Source organism: Manacus vitellinus, unplaced genomic scaffold (assembly GCF_001715985.3).
Source record: "Manacus vitellinus isolate BGI_N305 unplaced genomic scaffold, ASM171598v3 scaffold_4_pilon, whole genome shotgun sequence".
NCBI classification, from domain to species: Eukaryota; Metazoa; Chordata; class Aves; order Passeriformes; family Pipridae; genus Manacus; species Manacus vitellinus.
In genome coordinates this window covers 35603988-35620716 of record NW_021940604.1, presented here as the reverse complement: position 1 = coordinate 35620716, position 16729 = coordinate 35603988, and the positions used below count along the sequence as shown (strand labels likewise).

At 34.2% G+C, this 16729-nt stretch overlaps 1 protein-coding gene across 1 annotated transcript in view; it reads right to left on the bottom strand.

Annotated features, from left to right (window-relative positions):
- Window positions 1–16729, bottom strand: part of PHIP (pleckstrin homology domain interacting protein) — a 96565-nt gene that overhangs the window by 12493 nt on the left and 67343 nt on the right. Inside the window, exons 20-31 of the mRNA XM_018078175.2 lie at window positions 15966–16085; window positions 13885–13992; window positions 13362–13486; window positions 13053–13135; window positions 9392–9503; window positions 9117–9178; window positions 7316–7471; window positions 5587–5707; window positions 3473–3598; window positions 1398–1470; window positions 949–999; window positions 504–653 (exon numbers count right to left, since the gene is read on the bottom strand). Of these exons, the coding sequence (XP_017933664.1) occupies window positions 504–653; window positions 949–999; window positions 1398–1470; window positions 3473–3598; window positions 5587–5707; window positions 7316–7471; window positions 9117–9178; window positions 9392–9503; window positions 13053–13135; window positions 13362–13486; window positions 13885–13992; window positions 15966–16085 (1287 nt within the window). The remainder of the gene's footprint in view (window positions 1–503; window positions 654–948; window positions 1000–1397; window positions 1471–3472; window positions 3599–5586; window positions 5708–7315; window positions 7472–9116; window positions 9179–9391; window positions 9504–13052; window positions 13136–13361; window positions 13487–13884; window positions 13993–15965; window positions 16086–16729) is intronic.

Here is a 16729-nt window from a genome sequence, read left to right as displayed (position 1 = left end):
GAGTGATATTAAAGAAAAACTTATGCTAGAAAGTAAGCAAAACCTTTGCTTTGTTACTGAAAGTTGTCACATAAAATTACCTTTAGTTTTTATACTTCTGAATAAAAAACAATGATCCCTGACACGTCACATTCAACAACCAAACATATGCGTTTCATATATGACTATTTTTCACTCAGAAAATGAAAGACATCTTAATTGCAAAAACTGTAATTTACTTTAGAAGTTGTAATTTACTTAACAACATAGGTATCTCTGAATATAAAATATTTTGCAAGTTAAGTATCTGAGAGAGCAGAGAAGTATAACTTATTTTGAAATTACTTTAAAAAGATGATATAAATTATTATCAAGTGACAGTGAAGCACTGAAAAAAAATTCTGTTACTGCAGCTGCCTGAAGATCCAATTGAAAGAGATGGAAATATGGTCAAAGCCAGAAAAAACACAACCTACCACCTAAGAACTGGATTGTAGCCAGCTTTCTTGCTCTAAAATACTCACTGGATACTCAAGAAGATCCACTGGTTGTCGAAATGGTTCAGAGTCTTCACACTGAAAAATGAGATTCAGCAGCTCCTGGCATTGCTTCTTCCATGACTGAATGTCATATGACTGAGCTCTATTACGTAGCCGCCGCTTTGGCTGATGATCCTGAAATGACAATATTGTCTGGTGTACATTAAATAAACTAGCTGCATTTACAAAATCTAACAAAAAAGGTTTCCAAGGATATAAATAAATTCACAACATGCAGCAGCACAGACAGAAATGCTTTTACATTGAACAGCTCAGTAGAGCAACACATCACTAAGTTTAAAACTTTCAAAATGCTGATATTACACAATAATAAAAACATTTTCAGTTTTACATTTCATGGTTTACAAATACATTTATAGTTATTTATAGGACTACAAAATACAAATAAAAAAGTCTTAAGAATATTTACCTTTCTTTTTCTAGTGGAAGTGCCAGGCACATTTGTATCTTTCTCTTCTTCCTTTGAGCAAGATAATGAGTCGCACAAAAAGGTTAAAAAATATAAGCATATATGAGTAGATGAATTCTTTTATACTTAATTTATAATTTGAGTCTTTATAGTCCTACTCCTGTCCCTTTGAGAAGCATTTCATGTGACTGTCAGTTTTGAGAACCTCTCAGAAATCTAAGCAGCATCTAAATTCTTCAGCAATCCATTAAAGTTCTCTGCACTAAAGGAGGACAGGAGGCTGGATTTTCACCCAGTTTCCCAGCTGACAAAAAGAAACATTTTGACAGACAAGTACACCCCACTCCCTTACAGTGACTGAAACCAGTACTTTGGTCTTCCATAGGACAGAGACAGTGATCCCATTTCTCCAGCGTATCAATGCCAATGTCTAAGACACAACCACTTACCTCATCAGAGTCAGACAACACTTTCTTCTTCATTGCATTGTATAATGGAATTATGTCATAGCAACTCTGGTCTCTGTGTAAAAAGAAATATAAGCTAATATTTATCTTCCATCTTCACCTAAGGAATCAGTTGTAATTTTCCCAGGATATGGAAAATATATATGCAATCATTCCCAAATAAGAATGTGTTTACTGCTATACAAATACTAAGACAACTGCAGTAATAAGTCAAGCTAGTCATCTGCTCAAAAGTTGTAAAATATTATCTGCACTCTGTCAAATATAGATCACTTAACAGTGTCAACGTTTTAAAATTAAAAATTATAACCCTTTACCATAAACTTATCGGCATTAGAAAAATCTAATACTATGCCACATAAAGGGCTTTGGGGACCATCTAGCTTTTTAAGAAGCGTTACAGTGAATTTATTGTACAAAAGTGCAATTTAATACATTAGCACCCACAATGTAAGACATTTGAAATGCAATGTTCATTTGTGTAAGGACTAACACTGTTATTGCATAAACCTGCATAATTAATTCATTAAAACACACAGTAATTTTCAATTCCTGTTTAATATAAAAAGCTCCTATACAAAGGAAAGCCTCAAGGTGTTCTACTATGTAGCAATCTAAACCACTGGGAAAAAAGTGGTTTGTGACACTTCTACCACTTTTAACTGTAAACACTCAGTAACTCTTAACACCATAATACAGGCTATTGCAATTACCTATAAAAGCTGGGAGAGAAGGTGAAAAAAGATAAAGCAACATCAACACCCTCTCCTCCCCCTTTTCGGTTTTTCAAGAGACTTAAGTAACTTAAGAGACTAAGCCTTAGGTTCTCAGATGCACTCTCATTAGAACCATGGGCTTTGCTTTCCATGGTCTAGGCCTTCTACCTCACAGTTAGAACCATAGAAACAAAGAAAAGTCTGGGCTTTATATCAATTGCTAGTTCACTTAAATTAGTATATTAATAGACTCAAGCTATAGGCCATTATTAAATAAGAATATCTATGTGTTGCATTAATTTAGCTAAACCAATTAAAAACATACACTTTGAAAAACCCTGAGCTGCTTAATTAATCAGAAAAAAATCATGTAGAATGATCACATGTTAAAGAACAAAATCAGTAATAGACAAACTCTTTAGATACATATCTTTTCCTAATGGCGTATATTTCACCAAAACTTTTAACATCTGAAGTATTTCACTCTTTTTCATTCTCCAGACAATATCAGAAATCACAGGCACTGAATATATCAAAAATTTTTGTATGGAGTCACAGTCCTAGATTTCCAAATACATAACGCAGTTCTGATGTTTTTTAAGAACACGTGAAATAGAAAAGAACACGATTCAATTTAACAATTTCAATGTAACTAAGAAAGTAAATCACTGAAAATGTCATGATTTTTTGTTAAACTAATGAAGTATTTTGCTGTTTCTATAAGGTGGGAATAACAGTCCTCACTGTGTACAAGCAAATCAAGGCAGTGGACACAGTAAGTTCTTCTTACAAACTTTAGATCTGTAGATGTGTCAACTGACTGAAAAATCTTAAACATTTCTCATTAAGTTTTTCTATAGACAATAATAAAAAAAGAACATTTGAAAGACAACTACTGCTTCTGTCAACTACAAAGCCTCCAATTTTTACCTTGCATACATATTAAACACCATCTTCAATCACATTATCAATTGTAATCTAGACTTTGGAATTAAATGCCCATAATTATGTTCATGTAGACAAAATCAGAACTCATAACTTACCAATGAGAATATGTATAACTCCATGAAGATATTCAGACCCATTCTTATCATTTAGGAGAAAGTCTCTTGAAATAAAATGCTATGCCAATCTATGCCAATCAGTGTATTATAGAACTTTATCTTGCTTTGCAAACTTATGAATTGTGTGTCAAGACAAGCTTTATTCTTTTCTGCCCCAACAGCAGACAACAGGCTTATTCAAGCTGCAGAACCACCTTACTTTAAGATACAGATCTGAAAAGGCTAAATATCTCAGGGTAAGAGATAGGAATAACAACCAACCTACTAAGCAACTCACTTTATGAAGTGTAGCAGAAGATCTGTAACAAATTTGGCAGATTTGACAATAGGACTTCCAGGTTCATTAAATGTGCGAGTGTTATGTTCAATGTACCGGACTTCCCACATTAATGAAGAAAGGCGCCTGGACGTGAACAGTCGGGGGAAAAGACAAGGAAAAAAAAAGACTTCATTTCTAGCAATGTATATGAACAGGGGGAGAAAACATTACATCCTTCTTCCCATCCACCACTGTTTTCCATTACATCAGTGTGCACATTGCCATATGCTGCCCTATGTGACCAGCAGAAGCAGAAGGCAGCTTCCTCAGGCTTCCAGTTCTCATGCTATAGTTCTGTGCAATCTATACAAATGGCTTTAAGAATATACAGCTGACAGCCCTTAGGAAAATTCAGCTGTGACATCTCACCTTTTATTATTCCTTTAAGATACACAAAACCCATCCTGTATCAGCTCTGAACTCACAGCTAAGGATTAAAAAACAGTAATAAAAATGTTTTTAAACTATACATTTTTCTGACGAATAGACAACAATCAGATCCTCACACCACTCTTATTTGATGACCTAACTATAGAATAGCCACATTATAAAAAATGACGCACAAAATAACTGGAAAAAATAGATCCAAATCTAAAAAAAAAAAAAACCTCTGACAGCATAAAAGTTACAAACACATACAATCTTGTATTTTCATACTAAAAAAGCCCATAATGAAAAGAAATGCTGCGCAAAGGTTTTGTAGAGTTAGGTGGGGGATCGTTTAACATGTTTAGCGTAGCATGAGCATTTAGATGCAATTTAATAATGATCTTGGGTCCAGCATTTAGTTTTATACAATGCCAGCAGTCACTAGGAAAGATAATTTTTTTCTGTTTTGTTTTGCATCATTTAGAAACACACAGGCATGCTAGGACTCCTGGTTCAGGAAAGACAAATAAGTTTTAAGGTAAGCCTCATGAAAAGCTACCAAAACCACAAGTGATCTGAAAAGCCCACACAAAGTAAAAGAAAAAAAATTAACGTGAAACCACAACACAGGGTGACTGCTTATTATTTAACCAGGTCATGGCAATACTACAAACTAATAAAACTTAATTTATTGATGGTGTGTTGATTATGAAAAATAACTGCTTACTCTTTTGAAAATGGAAACAAAATCCAGCAAAAAGTCCTCTCCACCTGATGGCAAAGCAGTGCATTATAGAGGCAAAAAGCTGGATTGACTCACATCACATAATAAACATGGAACAACCTAAGTTCAATATTCATTATAGTGATAAAAAACGGGTGCTTTTTTGAAAATGAAAAAGCAAATTTAATTTAGAATTCAATCTTCATTTAGCATATATAAATCACTACAAATGGACTTTGAAATTTGTGCCAAAACAAAATGCTAGCCATATTTATTCAAAAGAACTATTAGAGGAACACTGATTTTCAAATTAGAAATAGCCCAAGAACTCAAAGAAACAGAAGTAATTTAAAGGACTATACTGCTACATAGATAATACTTACTGAAAAAAACCCAACCCAAATAAAAACCAAACTATTTCCAAAAAAAAAATAAACAAAAACCCCAACAGCAATTGCAATCACAGTTTAGGAAAACATCAAAACAGTGTCAAAAAGACTAGACTTATTTTCAGTGCTGTGCAACAATTCCAGTAATTCAACACCAATAATTTAAGAAGCCAGATTCTGTGTAGCTGCTTAAGTGATAATGCAAGATTTATTTTTTTTTAAAGCACATTAGGACAAAAAAACCCACCTGTGATATCTTTAAGATTTCTTTTTTTTAACTATGAAGTGGAAACTTAATCCTTTGGACTAAAAGTCATTTTACTAACCTTGCAATTTGAATCTCACATGGAACAAGTCTTTTGGATAAGGAGGAATTTAAATGCCATTTAATTTTAAAATACATTTTGGGAAAAGACGTTCAATCCTTTTTAGAGTTTCAGAAAATGGAAACATAGATCAAGGATAGAAGATGGAAAAAATTAAAAGCGCACACCTGCACCCATCTCCTAGAGTTTGGTGTTACAAGACAAAGAGCTACCAAAAATACAGCTGGCAGTATACCACAGAAGGAACTGAGACTTGGATCTAACCTGTAAAATCTGCTTTCCAGTCTCTGCTTAATGGTACTGAGGTCTGTGGGATATGCCACAACAGTGCAATACATTGGGTAAGCTTGAAGATCCACAGGTGCCACAAATGCAGAAGCAATATCTAGATGCAATGAAAAAAAAAACCACAACAAAACCCCAGTTATATACCACAAAAGTCCCATGGCAGTTTCAAGATTCACCCCCAGGCAACATATGCTATTTCCTCACGTTTGAAATGTGTAGCAGTTTCCCAAAAGTAACAGTAACTACCCTAGATATTCCAAATATATTCTGACATTCTACTTAAAAGAGTGCTTGCTGAGGTGTGTGCTGTAAGTACAGTCACTGCAGTGACTACCCATTCTGTTGGGCATGAAGCACCACACTCCCCAGAGATAGGTCAAGCTCTTGTATAATATACAAATTTGAAAAGTAGGTTTGAATATACAAATTATACACATTGGAAGGCTTGCAATTCAGTATCGCTATTTAAAACACAGGCTTGTTGCATTTTATTTTATATTGCCACTCTAGCATCTTTAAACAAAGCAACACATTAAATTCTTACCATAAAAATTACAGAGCTATTTCAACCTCCATAAGAGGTGGGTAAAATCCATGCTCAAAATAAAACAGAAGGACAATATCCTGTCCCTACCTAACAGAAAGGAAGCCTAAAAATCAATCTACCATAATGCTATTGGACCGCTGAGCAATTTAAGTCTGTGCACCTAAACAGAGTTGTTTTTTTCCCTCCTATGCTTAGAACCATCACGAGCATTTAGACACACATCATTCTAATATTTTATACTCAAGGAAAAATACTGTAATACAAACCCATAAAACCACCTTTAAAGTCTCTTTCGAAAGTCTTTAAAAACAGAAAATATGTTGTTGCTAAACAGACTGCTCTTCTACTAGGAGCTGTTTAGTTTTTTGAATGTTCTAGAAACTGCTGCTTCGTACCAATATGCACCACACATACTATAACTAAATCTCAAACTAAGCAGTACATCATACAACATAATGCAAAATGTAAAACCAGTACTCTCAGAAGGCACAGTGAAAATAACTCAAATTTCATTTCCTCATAATTTCTTTGAACGTAAATCTCTAATTTGTTTTACTACGCTGTACAGGTAATTCCTTTCTTTTGGAAGGAAAGGGAAGCTTCTTATGCAGTATGTCATCAGAGAAGCCATGTGGGATATACAGATAATCTGAATTATTTCAAGAATTGAGTTTTCTGGTTTGCATCAAGTATTTCAAAAAAATCATTTAAAAAAAAAAGTATCTGTGACTATTCATATGTTTAATTTATGACCATTGTTAGCACAAAAGCTATGACTGCTGACTTAACACCAATTGTTCACCACAAAGACATACAGAAGACTTATGATTCAGCCTGTATTTCACTGATGGATCTCCACTGAGACACCCATCTTTGATTAAGGTAAACGTTGCAGTGATGTGTTAAACATTTTAACAATTACCTTTTCAGAAACTGCCTGTAACCAGCAATTGCTCTACAACCAAAAGCAAGTGGTTTTTCCCAAGTTAATCAGTTATGTTTTCCTCAGCATTTTGCATAACTAAGGAAATGAGAAAGTTTTGTTCCAGTTAATCAAGAGGTTAAAGGTGTATTTTATCACATTCGTTTGGTAATTTCAGAAGTGCGCATGAGCAAAAATATAAACCAAAAACGCTTCCCATATTATTCAGAATTTACCTAGAGTCATCAGTTGGTTTATCCCTGCAATAATTCGGTCACACTCCTCATCTCGGGTCCTGGAACCCCACTCTCCATCCAGAGGTTTGTAGAGCAGTGTTCTACGTTCATCATCTGTTAAAGGAACACTAGTTCCCAGTTCTTCTGGAAATACAGCTGGAATGTAATATGAAAACTAAATAAGACGTAAATATTTGTACCTTGTGTAATACATATACCTGTAAATCAAAGATATCATATAATAATTTTTACTAACTAAAACAAATGCATAATTCTTGATTTGCTCAAAAACATTCTGGATGCATCCAGAATCCTTCCTGTATATTACTGTGTGATAAATTTAAATCCTTACAACACAGTTTGGTGCACAAGTCCTCCTTCAAACAAGATTTATCCTCTTCTGAATAGCTAAATGTAAAATTCATTTTGGAACTAAGACACTCCTTTAACACAGTTAAAACTTGTCTTTGGTTTTGGAGTTATTTTGTGTTAAACCCCAATATTCTTGGTAATAAGTTATTTTAGTAAGGAATGGCACATGGTTTTCAGATGAAGTTTAAGATAACAACTTTGACATTGATGCTAAAAAATTCTCCAGGTAATGGTTCCACCTTGTCAGAGTTTTGTGAGTTAAAATGCTAAAAACCAGAGCACGCAAATTAACAGTGTTATCACCCTGACACCCTTGAGGACTTACCAACTTTGACAATTTATAAAGTAAGAGAAGATTTTTAAAGTATGATGTAAAGTGCTCCTCTTACACTTTTTATATTTTTATAGAAGGTGTAACAATTGGTAATATTTGTACATATAGCCAAAAATCAGGTGCACGTTTAGCTATCTTAATAAGTATCCATCCTTTATCTGAAAACATTTTCTCCTTCCTTAAGACAACATGAATTAGCTTCTAATAGAAAGTAAACAGGGGCTAATTGCCTATTTTGATTATTTATTTTAGTCATGTTATTACTCTAACGCCTGTATTTTATTTATGACAAAGAGGTACCCACTAAAAGAAGAGCTGAACTAAAGTGAAAAGTTGAAATTAACACATTTACAACTTAAAATAATTAAGAATTATTTATGATTACTTATGAGTGACAATGTTATCAAATGTATCATGGAAAGCACAAGTAAAAAATGCAGATTCTACTTTGGTTTTTAATCAGTTCTATGAAGTCTTAAAAAAAACCCCCATCAATAACAATATCCTATGTGAGAAAAGAAGAAATACTACATTTTTGTCTGTGAACAGTGCCCATGCTATGCTGTCCACTCTGCAGCATGTGTATGTGCCACACGTGCTGGACCAGACAGGAAGCAAATCTTACTATTACTAAAGTGTCTCACAGGTACATGTTGCATCTGCACTGCACTGGATGTCTGCAGGCACAGTGACATGTCTTAGAGAAGGCAGCTTCCTCAAGCTGACATTGGGCATTGGTTTATCTCCAATCCTCCCTCACTGTACACACAGTTAACTTCAACTGTTTGTTACATTAACAGTTAACTTTACATTACAGTTAACTTTAACTGTTTGTTACACTATCTATTATAATTTTTGTAATATTTTTATTTTTAATATACAGTTAGTTTGTCTAAGTATGGCTGTGTATTTTCCCAGTTCTTTTATCTTAATCCACTTTCAGTTTAATAGTTGATTTAAAGATTTTCTTTAAATGCAATTGGTTTGTGGCACTTCATCACACTCCAAGAGAAACAGGATTGTTTATGCAAAACCATATAACATTTTTTTTACTTTAAATGCACTTGTAAAGCAAATTATATTAAGGTACCATACCATTACTTGGTATCAGCTCCATGTCCCAGGGGCTCATCTTCTCAGTGTCACCATTGTCCCAGCTTGAAAATAACCACACTTAAATTACCTACTAATATTGCTTCAACATTGAAATTATTTAATGTTTGTAACATAATTTATCTATACACCACAGAATACTATAATAAACTGGTACAGTGAGATGCATGACTGAGTTTAATGAAAGCAAGCTACTCAGTCAGTACTTCAAATGAAGTAACTAATTAAAATAAAAGACTGAAGATAAATTTGCTAACCAGACATTGTAGCACTGAAATAAGCTATCAGGATAATCAGGCTGAAGAGGTTCCTGGCTTTCAATTGTTCCAAACCACCAAGCATCATCTATCACTGACCTGAAACGATCACCTAGGTAAAAACATAAAATAATTTCATCAATACAAGGCACCTTACCCTCCAAGAAAAGCAATATTTAGGTATCTCTGGTTTGATCTTGAATACAGAAATCCATTTGAACACTTACATGATCAACAGGCAAACATGAGTCATAGTTCAGTTTAAAAAAATTATTAAATTCTTTCTGAAGATTGTTTTTTAACCAAAAGTTAATACAAAATTTTAGAAAAATAACAATTTGCAAATTTATCTACATACTCTTTACATATGAATTTATTTCCTAATTTCACACACAGTTTACATGCTATACCTTTAAGACTCAAATCTACTTTCATTAAACATTACATGCTATCTTGAAATAACTGAGCACTATGACACTTCTGTACAGGGAATATTTTACATGCTGCTGAGCTCCTCCTCCTTAGTTTCTGCGACCCAAATGTAATCCAAGAAGTTCGTTCCTTTACTATGCAGGCAATCTGACTGATAATAGAATAAAATTCATTAAAGCTTGCTCAAAAGGTTAGCAAAGTAATTTACTATGACTTTAAATGGTTTTACTACTGCAAAGCATTCACCTAGCTGAGAAAAAATGTCAGAAGCATTGTTAAAAAAATTACACATGAGAATGCATGTATTACACACCATCATAAATGCTAACATTTTCTATAACACATGCCACAAAATTTAGAAACAATTTTTAATGTAGTGTTCAGTCCGCTCAATACAAGAACAAATGTAATTTAAGTCTGTGATCCCAAGAACTGCACATTTTGTCTTAATGAGATTTGAATATATACACACTTTCTTAACTGCTGCAGTATTTATTCCATTTCAATACATCCACCCTGTGCCCAAATGCTTGCTGCAGTTGTCTGAATTAATAGGAAATAAATATTGTTTCAAAAATGGTTTGCTTTCTTTACTGCACTTTTTTTAAAATTTTAAATTGAATTGCAAGTAATTCCAGGACAATTATAAAGCTTCCATTGATAGTCCTAACTGTGCTGAACTGTACCAAGTATACCAGAAATATGTGAAATGAAAGATCAAAAATGTAAATAAGGGTTGATTCTTTATTTTAAATGAATAAATTTTATATCCAGTGACTCTCCAAGTAGTACCTATAAAAATACTGATTTTTAGGCTAAGTGCTAGAAATCATAGATGAATAAGAAAAGATAGTAACAGCAGTCTTTTCGTGAAGACAGACCAAACACTGCATAAACATGAAAACAAAACAAACAAACAAAACCCCCAAATCAAAACAAAATAAAAAACCAGTTTGTTGATAAAAAGCTGTGGTAAAAGTTCAAGAAACCTGAGTATGTCAGATCAGTCTTGGGGATTTCAGATTTCTGTGGTTAAACATTTAGGAACAGAGTTTCATACATACTTCTAAGGCATTTCTCCTTATCCTGGAAGAAAATATGATCTACTTTCAAGAAACATTTATTATACTGTGTTCCACAGTGCAACAAAGCAGTGCATGATTTTTGTCAAGTACACAAGCAGACACTTGGTAAAATACATATACAGAGAGCAGGGTAATGCTCTGGAAGGCTCCTGGAAGAGCAGTAACAGCTTTAACTGCAGTGTCTTTGCAAGCTCTGCTTTACCATTTCATACGTTACAAAGGAGATGATTTTACCACTATTTTTACCACCCAAAAGACAAATTGAAGAATGAACTCTAACATGCACTTGTCAGAGTTACAAGCTGGTATGAGACATTACTGGCCTGAAACTCATATTATTTACGTTGAATAAAGGTTTATAGAAGGTTCTGACACTTTCAATACTTTTTGTGTAGCTCTGATTTTTCCCACAGTGCAAGTTTCTCAAAACACAGTTGCCAGCCAAGGAAGGAGATGCTACCCCTCCTCTACTCCTGGATTTCTATCACAACAGCTGACAGATGACTGCTGGCTAGACTGTTCAAGTATAGCCATAATTCTTCTTATGCTGCTGTGATCATGTGGGAAAACATGTATTGCATGACAGAGAACAAGACCATGGATCAGGAAACAGCAAAGCATGGTGACAGTCAATGTTGATCAACCTTGTCTCTTAAGAGATCATTAAACTGAAATGATCTTTAAAGAAGAAATCAAGGTTTACAGTTCCTACTGGATCAGAAGCCTATGGTCTTCACCAAATTCCTTATAGAACTGAAGACTAGCTGTCTTTTTGGACAACATACTGTAAATATGAGATAATGAGATGAACTTATTCCTATGGTATCATGTAATTTATACATCTACTGCTAAGGCAAACAACCTAAGCAAGGATATCAAAGGACGGGAGATCACTTCCTGTTTCCTGGCAGAAAAGTCAGGTAAGAAACAAACAAACAAACACCCACAAAAAAACCAAACAAAACCCACAACAAACAAAAAAATAGCTTTTAACATCCATCTATGTAATTTCTTCAGGTTACTTAGCTACAATGAACCAATGAACTTTGGAGAGGACAGCACTTCAAAAACAGCACTGAGATCTACTTCAAATAAAAAACAAAAAGGAAGGCTATCACTGTTTTACTTTTGGGAGAATATCACACCATAGAATATACTGAAATACTGGAAAGGACTTAACAGTGCCAATAATTCTGAACATATTGTTTCATATACAGATTTCTCTTAGGCGAATAGATTTAATCCTGTACTCTGGAGAATCAGTAATACTTGCTTAACCTTTTATGTTTCAGGGACAATCTAAGGCTGTTTTAATGAATCAGAATTTACATATTACCTGATCTCCTGAAAAAAAAAAAACCATCACTTCAAAGGATCATTTTGTCATAATGCAGCTTTCTCTACCTCTAGTTAGACTTCATTACTGAAAGGTAATCTTTGTCATCATATGGAAAAGATGACTAGGAAATAGAGCTGATTGGAGGACCTAATCATGGACATTCTTCCAGTATCCAAGACTTCAAAATAACTATGCACAGGCAAAGTAAAAAGAATCAAAGCAATTCCCATATCACATGGCAGTGAATTACAACTATATATGCTTCAATGACACTAAACTACAAGGTTTAAAATGGAATTAAAGAAGTATAAAGAGATGGAAAGAGCATTCTCTTTGTACAATCTAGAGATCAATTTCAAATTTTGGAGAAGGTGTTCCATATTTCCAGTAGAAACTTCAGGAATTGAAAAAAAAAATAATTCTAGCAGCAATGCAGTTTTAAGAGGGCTTTCAATTAAAAAAAAAAAGACAAAAACAATATATAGGCTACAATAAATTATCAGTTAGCAATAAACACCGTATTCGTGAAAAGTACCCTTAATTCCTCTCTACAAACACACAAATGACATTTTCTTTGCACTTGCTTTTACAATGACCTTCAGTATTTTGTTGGCTTGCTGCCCCTTCAGTAGGAAGGACAAAGTAGGACTCCCGATCTAAATACAAGCAGAGCTTATTCTCTGACTTCAGCACAGTATTAGGACTTATTTACCATAACCTACTTTTAAAAAAGTTATCATGAAAATAGCTAGACACTTAAAAAAACCCAACAAAACCACAAAACAAACCTCCCCACACAACTCACCTATATTCCATCGCCTATGCTTTGCATCATCAAACTGTTGCCTCAAAACTAGGAAATCTATGACATCTGGCATATCATGGTACCTAATTACAACAGAACACACAACTATTAAGCGATAAAAAAGCAAAAGCAGAACATAAACCACTTACATAACCACTTACATAAAAAAATTAACACTTAAAATTCAACACTTCAAAAGCATAAGGTTAACATTAATGTTATCTTTTAACTTTCAAACTCACACATGCTTCCTCCTCCCCCTCTACCACAAGAAAACTCCCAATTTGAATATAATATTGCTTTCCTTACTTCATGGTGAATGCTCCTCCAGTCAATTTACCCGTATCAGGGTCAAGAAAAGCTAGTTTAAGACAGCAGAGAGTAGGCAATCCCACTTCATACTTAATCCCAACTATTTTCATCAGCTCTTGCTCCTGGAATAAACAAAATAGTATGTACTACCACTGAAGTTAAGATAACTATAATAGCTTTCTGAAACATGAAAATATGGGTATACTGATTATACTATATTTCTGCCAGATCATGTAAAAATCAAGAATGTAAATTCAGTCTTCCACAACAAGCTATTATTTTACAATGGAATATGTTTGAGAAATATTTTGCTAAGCAGTGTAACTACCTTATCTGCTCAAGCAGATGAAAAAGTAGTACAGTTTAAGGCCTGATTTCATTTGACTATTAAGTTAATTTTTTCCCCCTTATCTTGCAACATTAAGTGCACAATAGAATTATCTGTATCAAGAACTTACTTCTGGTTAGTTAGATTTTTCAATATTAAGATACAAACAAAAAAAAGAAAAAGAAGTCATACTCGCAATTCCATTTTATGCCATGGTTGTTTCTTGGGATTAATGTTATATATTTTGTTCTTCTTGGCCATTACAACATATGCTTCATGACCTTGTCGGAAATAGTAGACCTAGAAGTGAAATGTGACAGTTACCCTAAAAAGACTTTGAGGAGTTGAAATGCTAACATATTACTGCCATACAACGTGTGTACTTTCTAATTCTATCAACTTCTTTTCAGTCTGTTTTCCTGCAAAAGTTGCAGGTTCCCAAAAAATTAAGTGGAGGAAAATTAAAAAAAACCAAACAGTAGCACTACTGTTTTTTCTTACTTTTTTGTACAGCTTAAGAGAACAAATTTGAAATATCTCTCCTCCTCCCAAATCTTAAAAACATACCAACCATCCACTAAAATGTTGGAAGGACACACGAGACCTCTTCTCACCACATTACTCTAATTAAACCAACCTTTTATTTTCTGTGAATCTCAAAAGTAACTTTCTAAATTAATAATTTCTTTTCTGAAGTAAAATCTGAAGTAAGTCTGGGGAAGACAAGTATCAGAGATGGGATTTCACACAGAGCAGCTTGATTACAAACATATTCTCTGTTGGAGCAACTATTCCTACTTTCTAGGCACAGGACAGGAAATTTCCTGTTTGCCAATATAAAGCATTTTCAGCAAAAGGATGCACCCTACTTAGATATTCCTAGTACACACTCACTGTACATGCTATTCAGCAGGTTCCAACCCAAACACACCAGTTCATGTTACTAAATCAATGCGATGCTAAAAGGTAAAGGTAAGGTCAGATCAATCTTTGTAAGGTAAGGTAAAGATAAATCTTTGGCTGCTTCACTGTATCCAGATAGTATCAGGCACAAAATACATTTATTTGGACTTGATCTTTTGAACAGCACTGTCTCCAAAACATGCTTGTTGGAGGGTATAAATCCATAAGAATTTTCTCCATTTACAACTCTCAACTTGAAATGCTCCTTCCCTCCCTCACTAGCAATGCCGATATAGCTGTCAACTGCATCAGGGAAGTGATCCAGTAAAAACAAAACTGCTTGCACATGCAGCCTCTGCTCCTGACTCAGTTTAAGGTGGCGCCTACAAAAAGCTTTAGCTCAAGATTAAAGTTAAGTAACTTTGCCACCATGTCAAGTATTTCTCCAACAGCATTCTGAAGGTGTGAGCTATACAACAACTCTGTTTACTACCTCAGAAAATGTGGTGCTCCCCAAAGAGACAAAGTACCCATTACAGTATAAGCCAGCTATTTCCTCATATTTTAACCTGAGGAGATTTTAAGAAACATGCACAGACTCTGGCTTTCAAGACTGCATTCCATCTGATACTACTTATTCATACAATTCTCTGTAAATGTTCACTTGCTACATATTCCAAAGTAGAAATTGGTGGGTGTCCTTTTGCTACTGTATTTTGAGATATCTGGGTCATGTTTACAAAGTGTTTACAGTCTGGTTTGTATAAAATACATATATACCAAACTTCTCCTGTGGTTTTCTGCTGTAAGATACCAGCAGTTTTCTGATATCAGAAACACAAGTCGAAAAGGACAGAGTTTTTCTTCAGAATAAATGAATTTTAAAAATCCAAATAACACCCCACACCCAAAACCAAGCAAAAACCCCACAACCTCCCTACAGAGGTTTAATTCCTCTTTTACTTGAAGTCCCAAACTGAAGTAAGCGTTCCAAACTTAATTTCATATTATTTCTTACCTATTCTTCAGTATACAAGATGCTCCACAATTAAGGAATATTTTCACTACATAAAGCATCTCACACAACTTGTATATAGGTGTCATAAGGAAATTAACACACTGAAGACTGTATAAGAAGGAATGCTACTGCAACAGCATGGAATAATAATTTTTAAAACAAGTCAAAGCAATACATGCAGAATATTTTTAAGTATAGGAAGAAAAAGCAAATTTTAGCCAGATTGAAGGACATTTTTAAGAAAATCCAAAATATTTTGATTGTATGTCTCTGGGAAAAAATTCGCAGATAAAAAAAAAAGGACAAAAACAAGCTGAAAGAAGCAAGGATACAGAGTGAAAAAGTACAATACCTCATCCCCCATCTGTGGCACAAATGGGCACCGCCGAGGAACAGTGTCTGTAATCCACGCTGAAGGCAGCCATTCTTCCAGTGTCAAGCCATTTTCTGCTAGAACTCCCACAGCCAGCCTCTGAAGAAAATGTTAGTTCATTCATATTAATTTTCTGTGTACATTTGGGGAAGCCTTGTATTTTGAGAAGTGCCTATTAAAATCTGTATTTCTTAAAGTATATTTAACGTAAAAAGGAAATTATTGCAGTGTGAGGATAAATTTTAACTGCCTTTTGGAGGTTTTTTTGGGGGGGTGGCAGTGGGATGAGCTCATCTAATAAAAACTGAATTTAGTAACAGTCCAGTAACTATGTCTCATGCCCAAAAAGATAAAACTGAAACATGTAATTCTCTTTAAACAAATTCACACATTTGCCTTGGCCAAACTATACAGCTGCCTTTAATTAAGTAACCTTGCATAAAAGGAGAGAGTGATTAATGCACATAAACAGAAGTAAATCATGTGAAAATGACCTGGATTGGGTACAGTCACATTACCCACTTGTATATTTACTATGAAGTGCTGTGGAACTGCATTTTCAGAATATATTTCCATGTCACATACTTGTATGCAATGAAGCTCACTGCAGTCACTGGTTCTCTGTGAACACTGCACATCTGTATCTAATAGGCCAGATAAAACAGGAGGTTGTGCAACCATTCATGCAAAGCTGCTTTGAAATTACTGACAGAATCTTGTGTGTGTACAGAAAGCAATCTAGG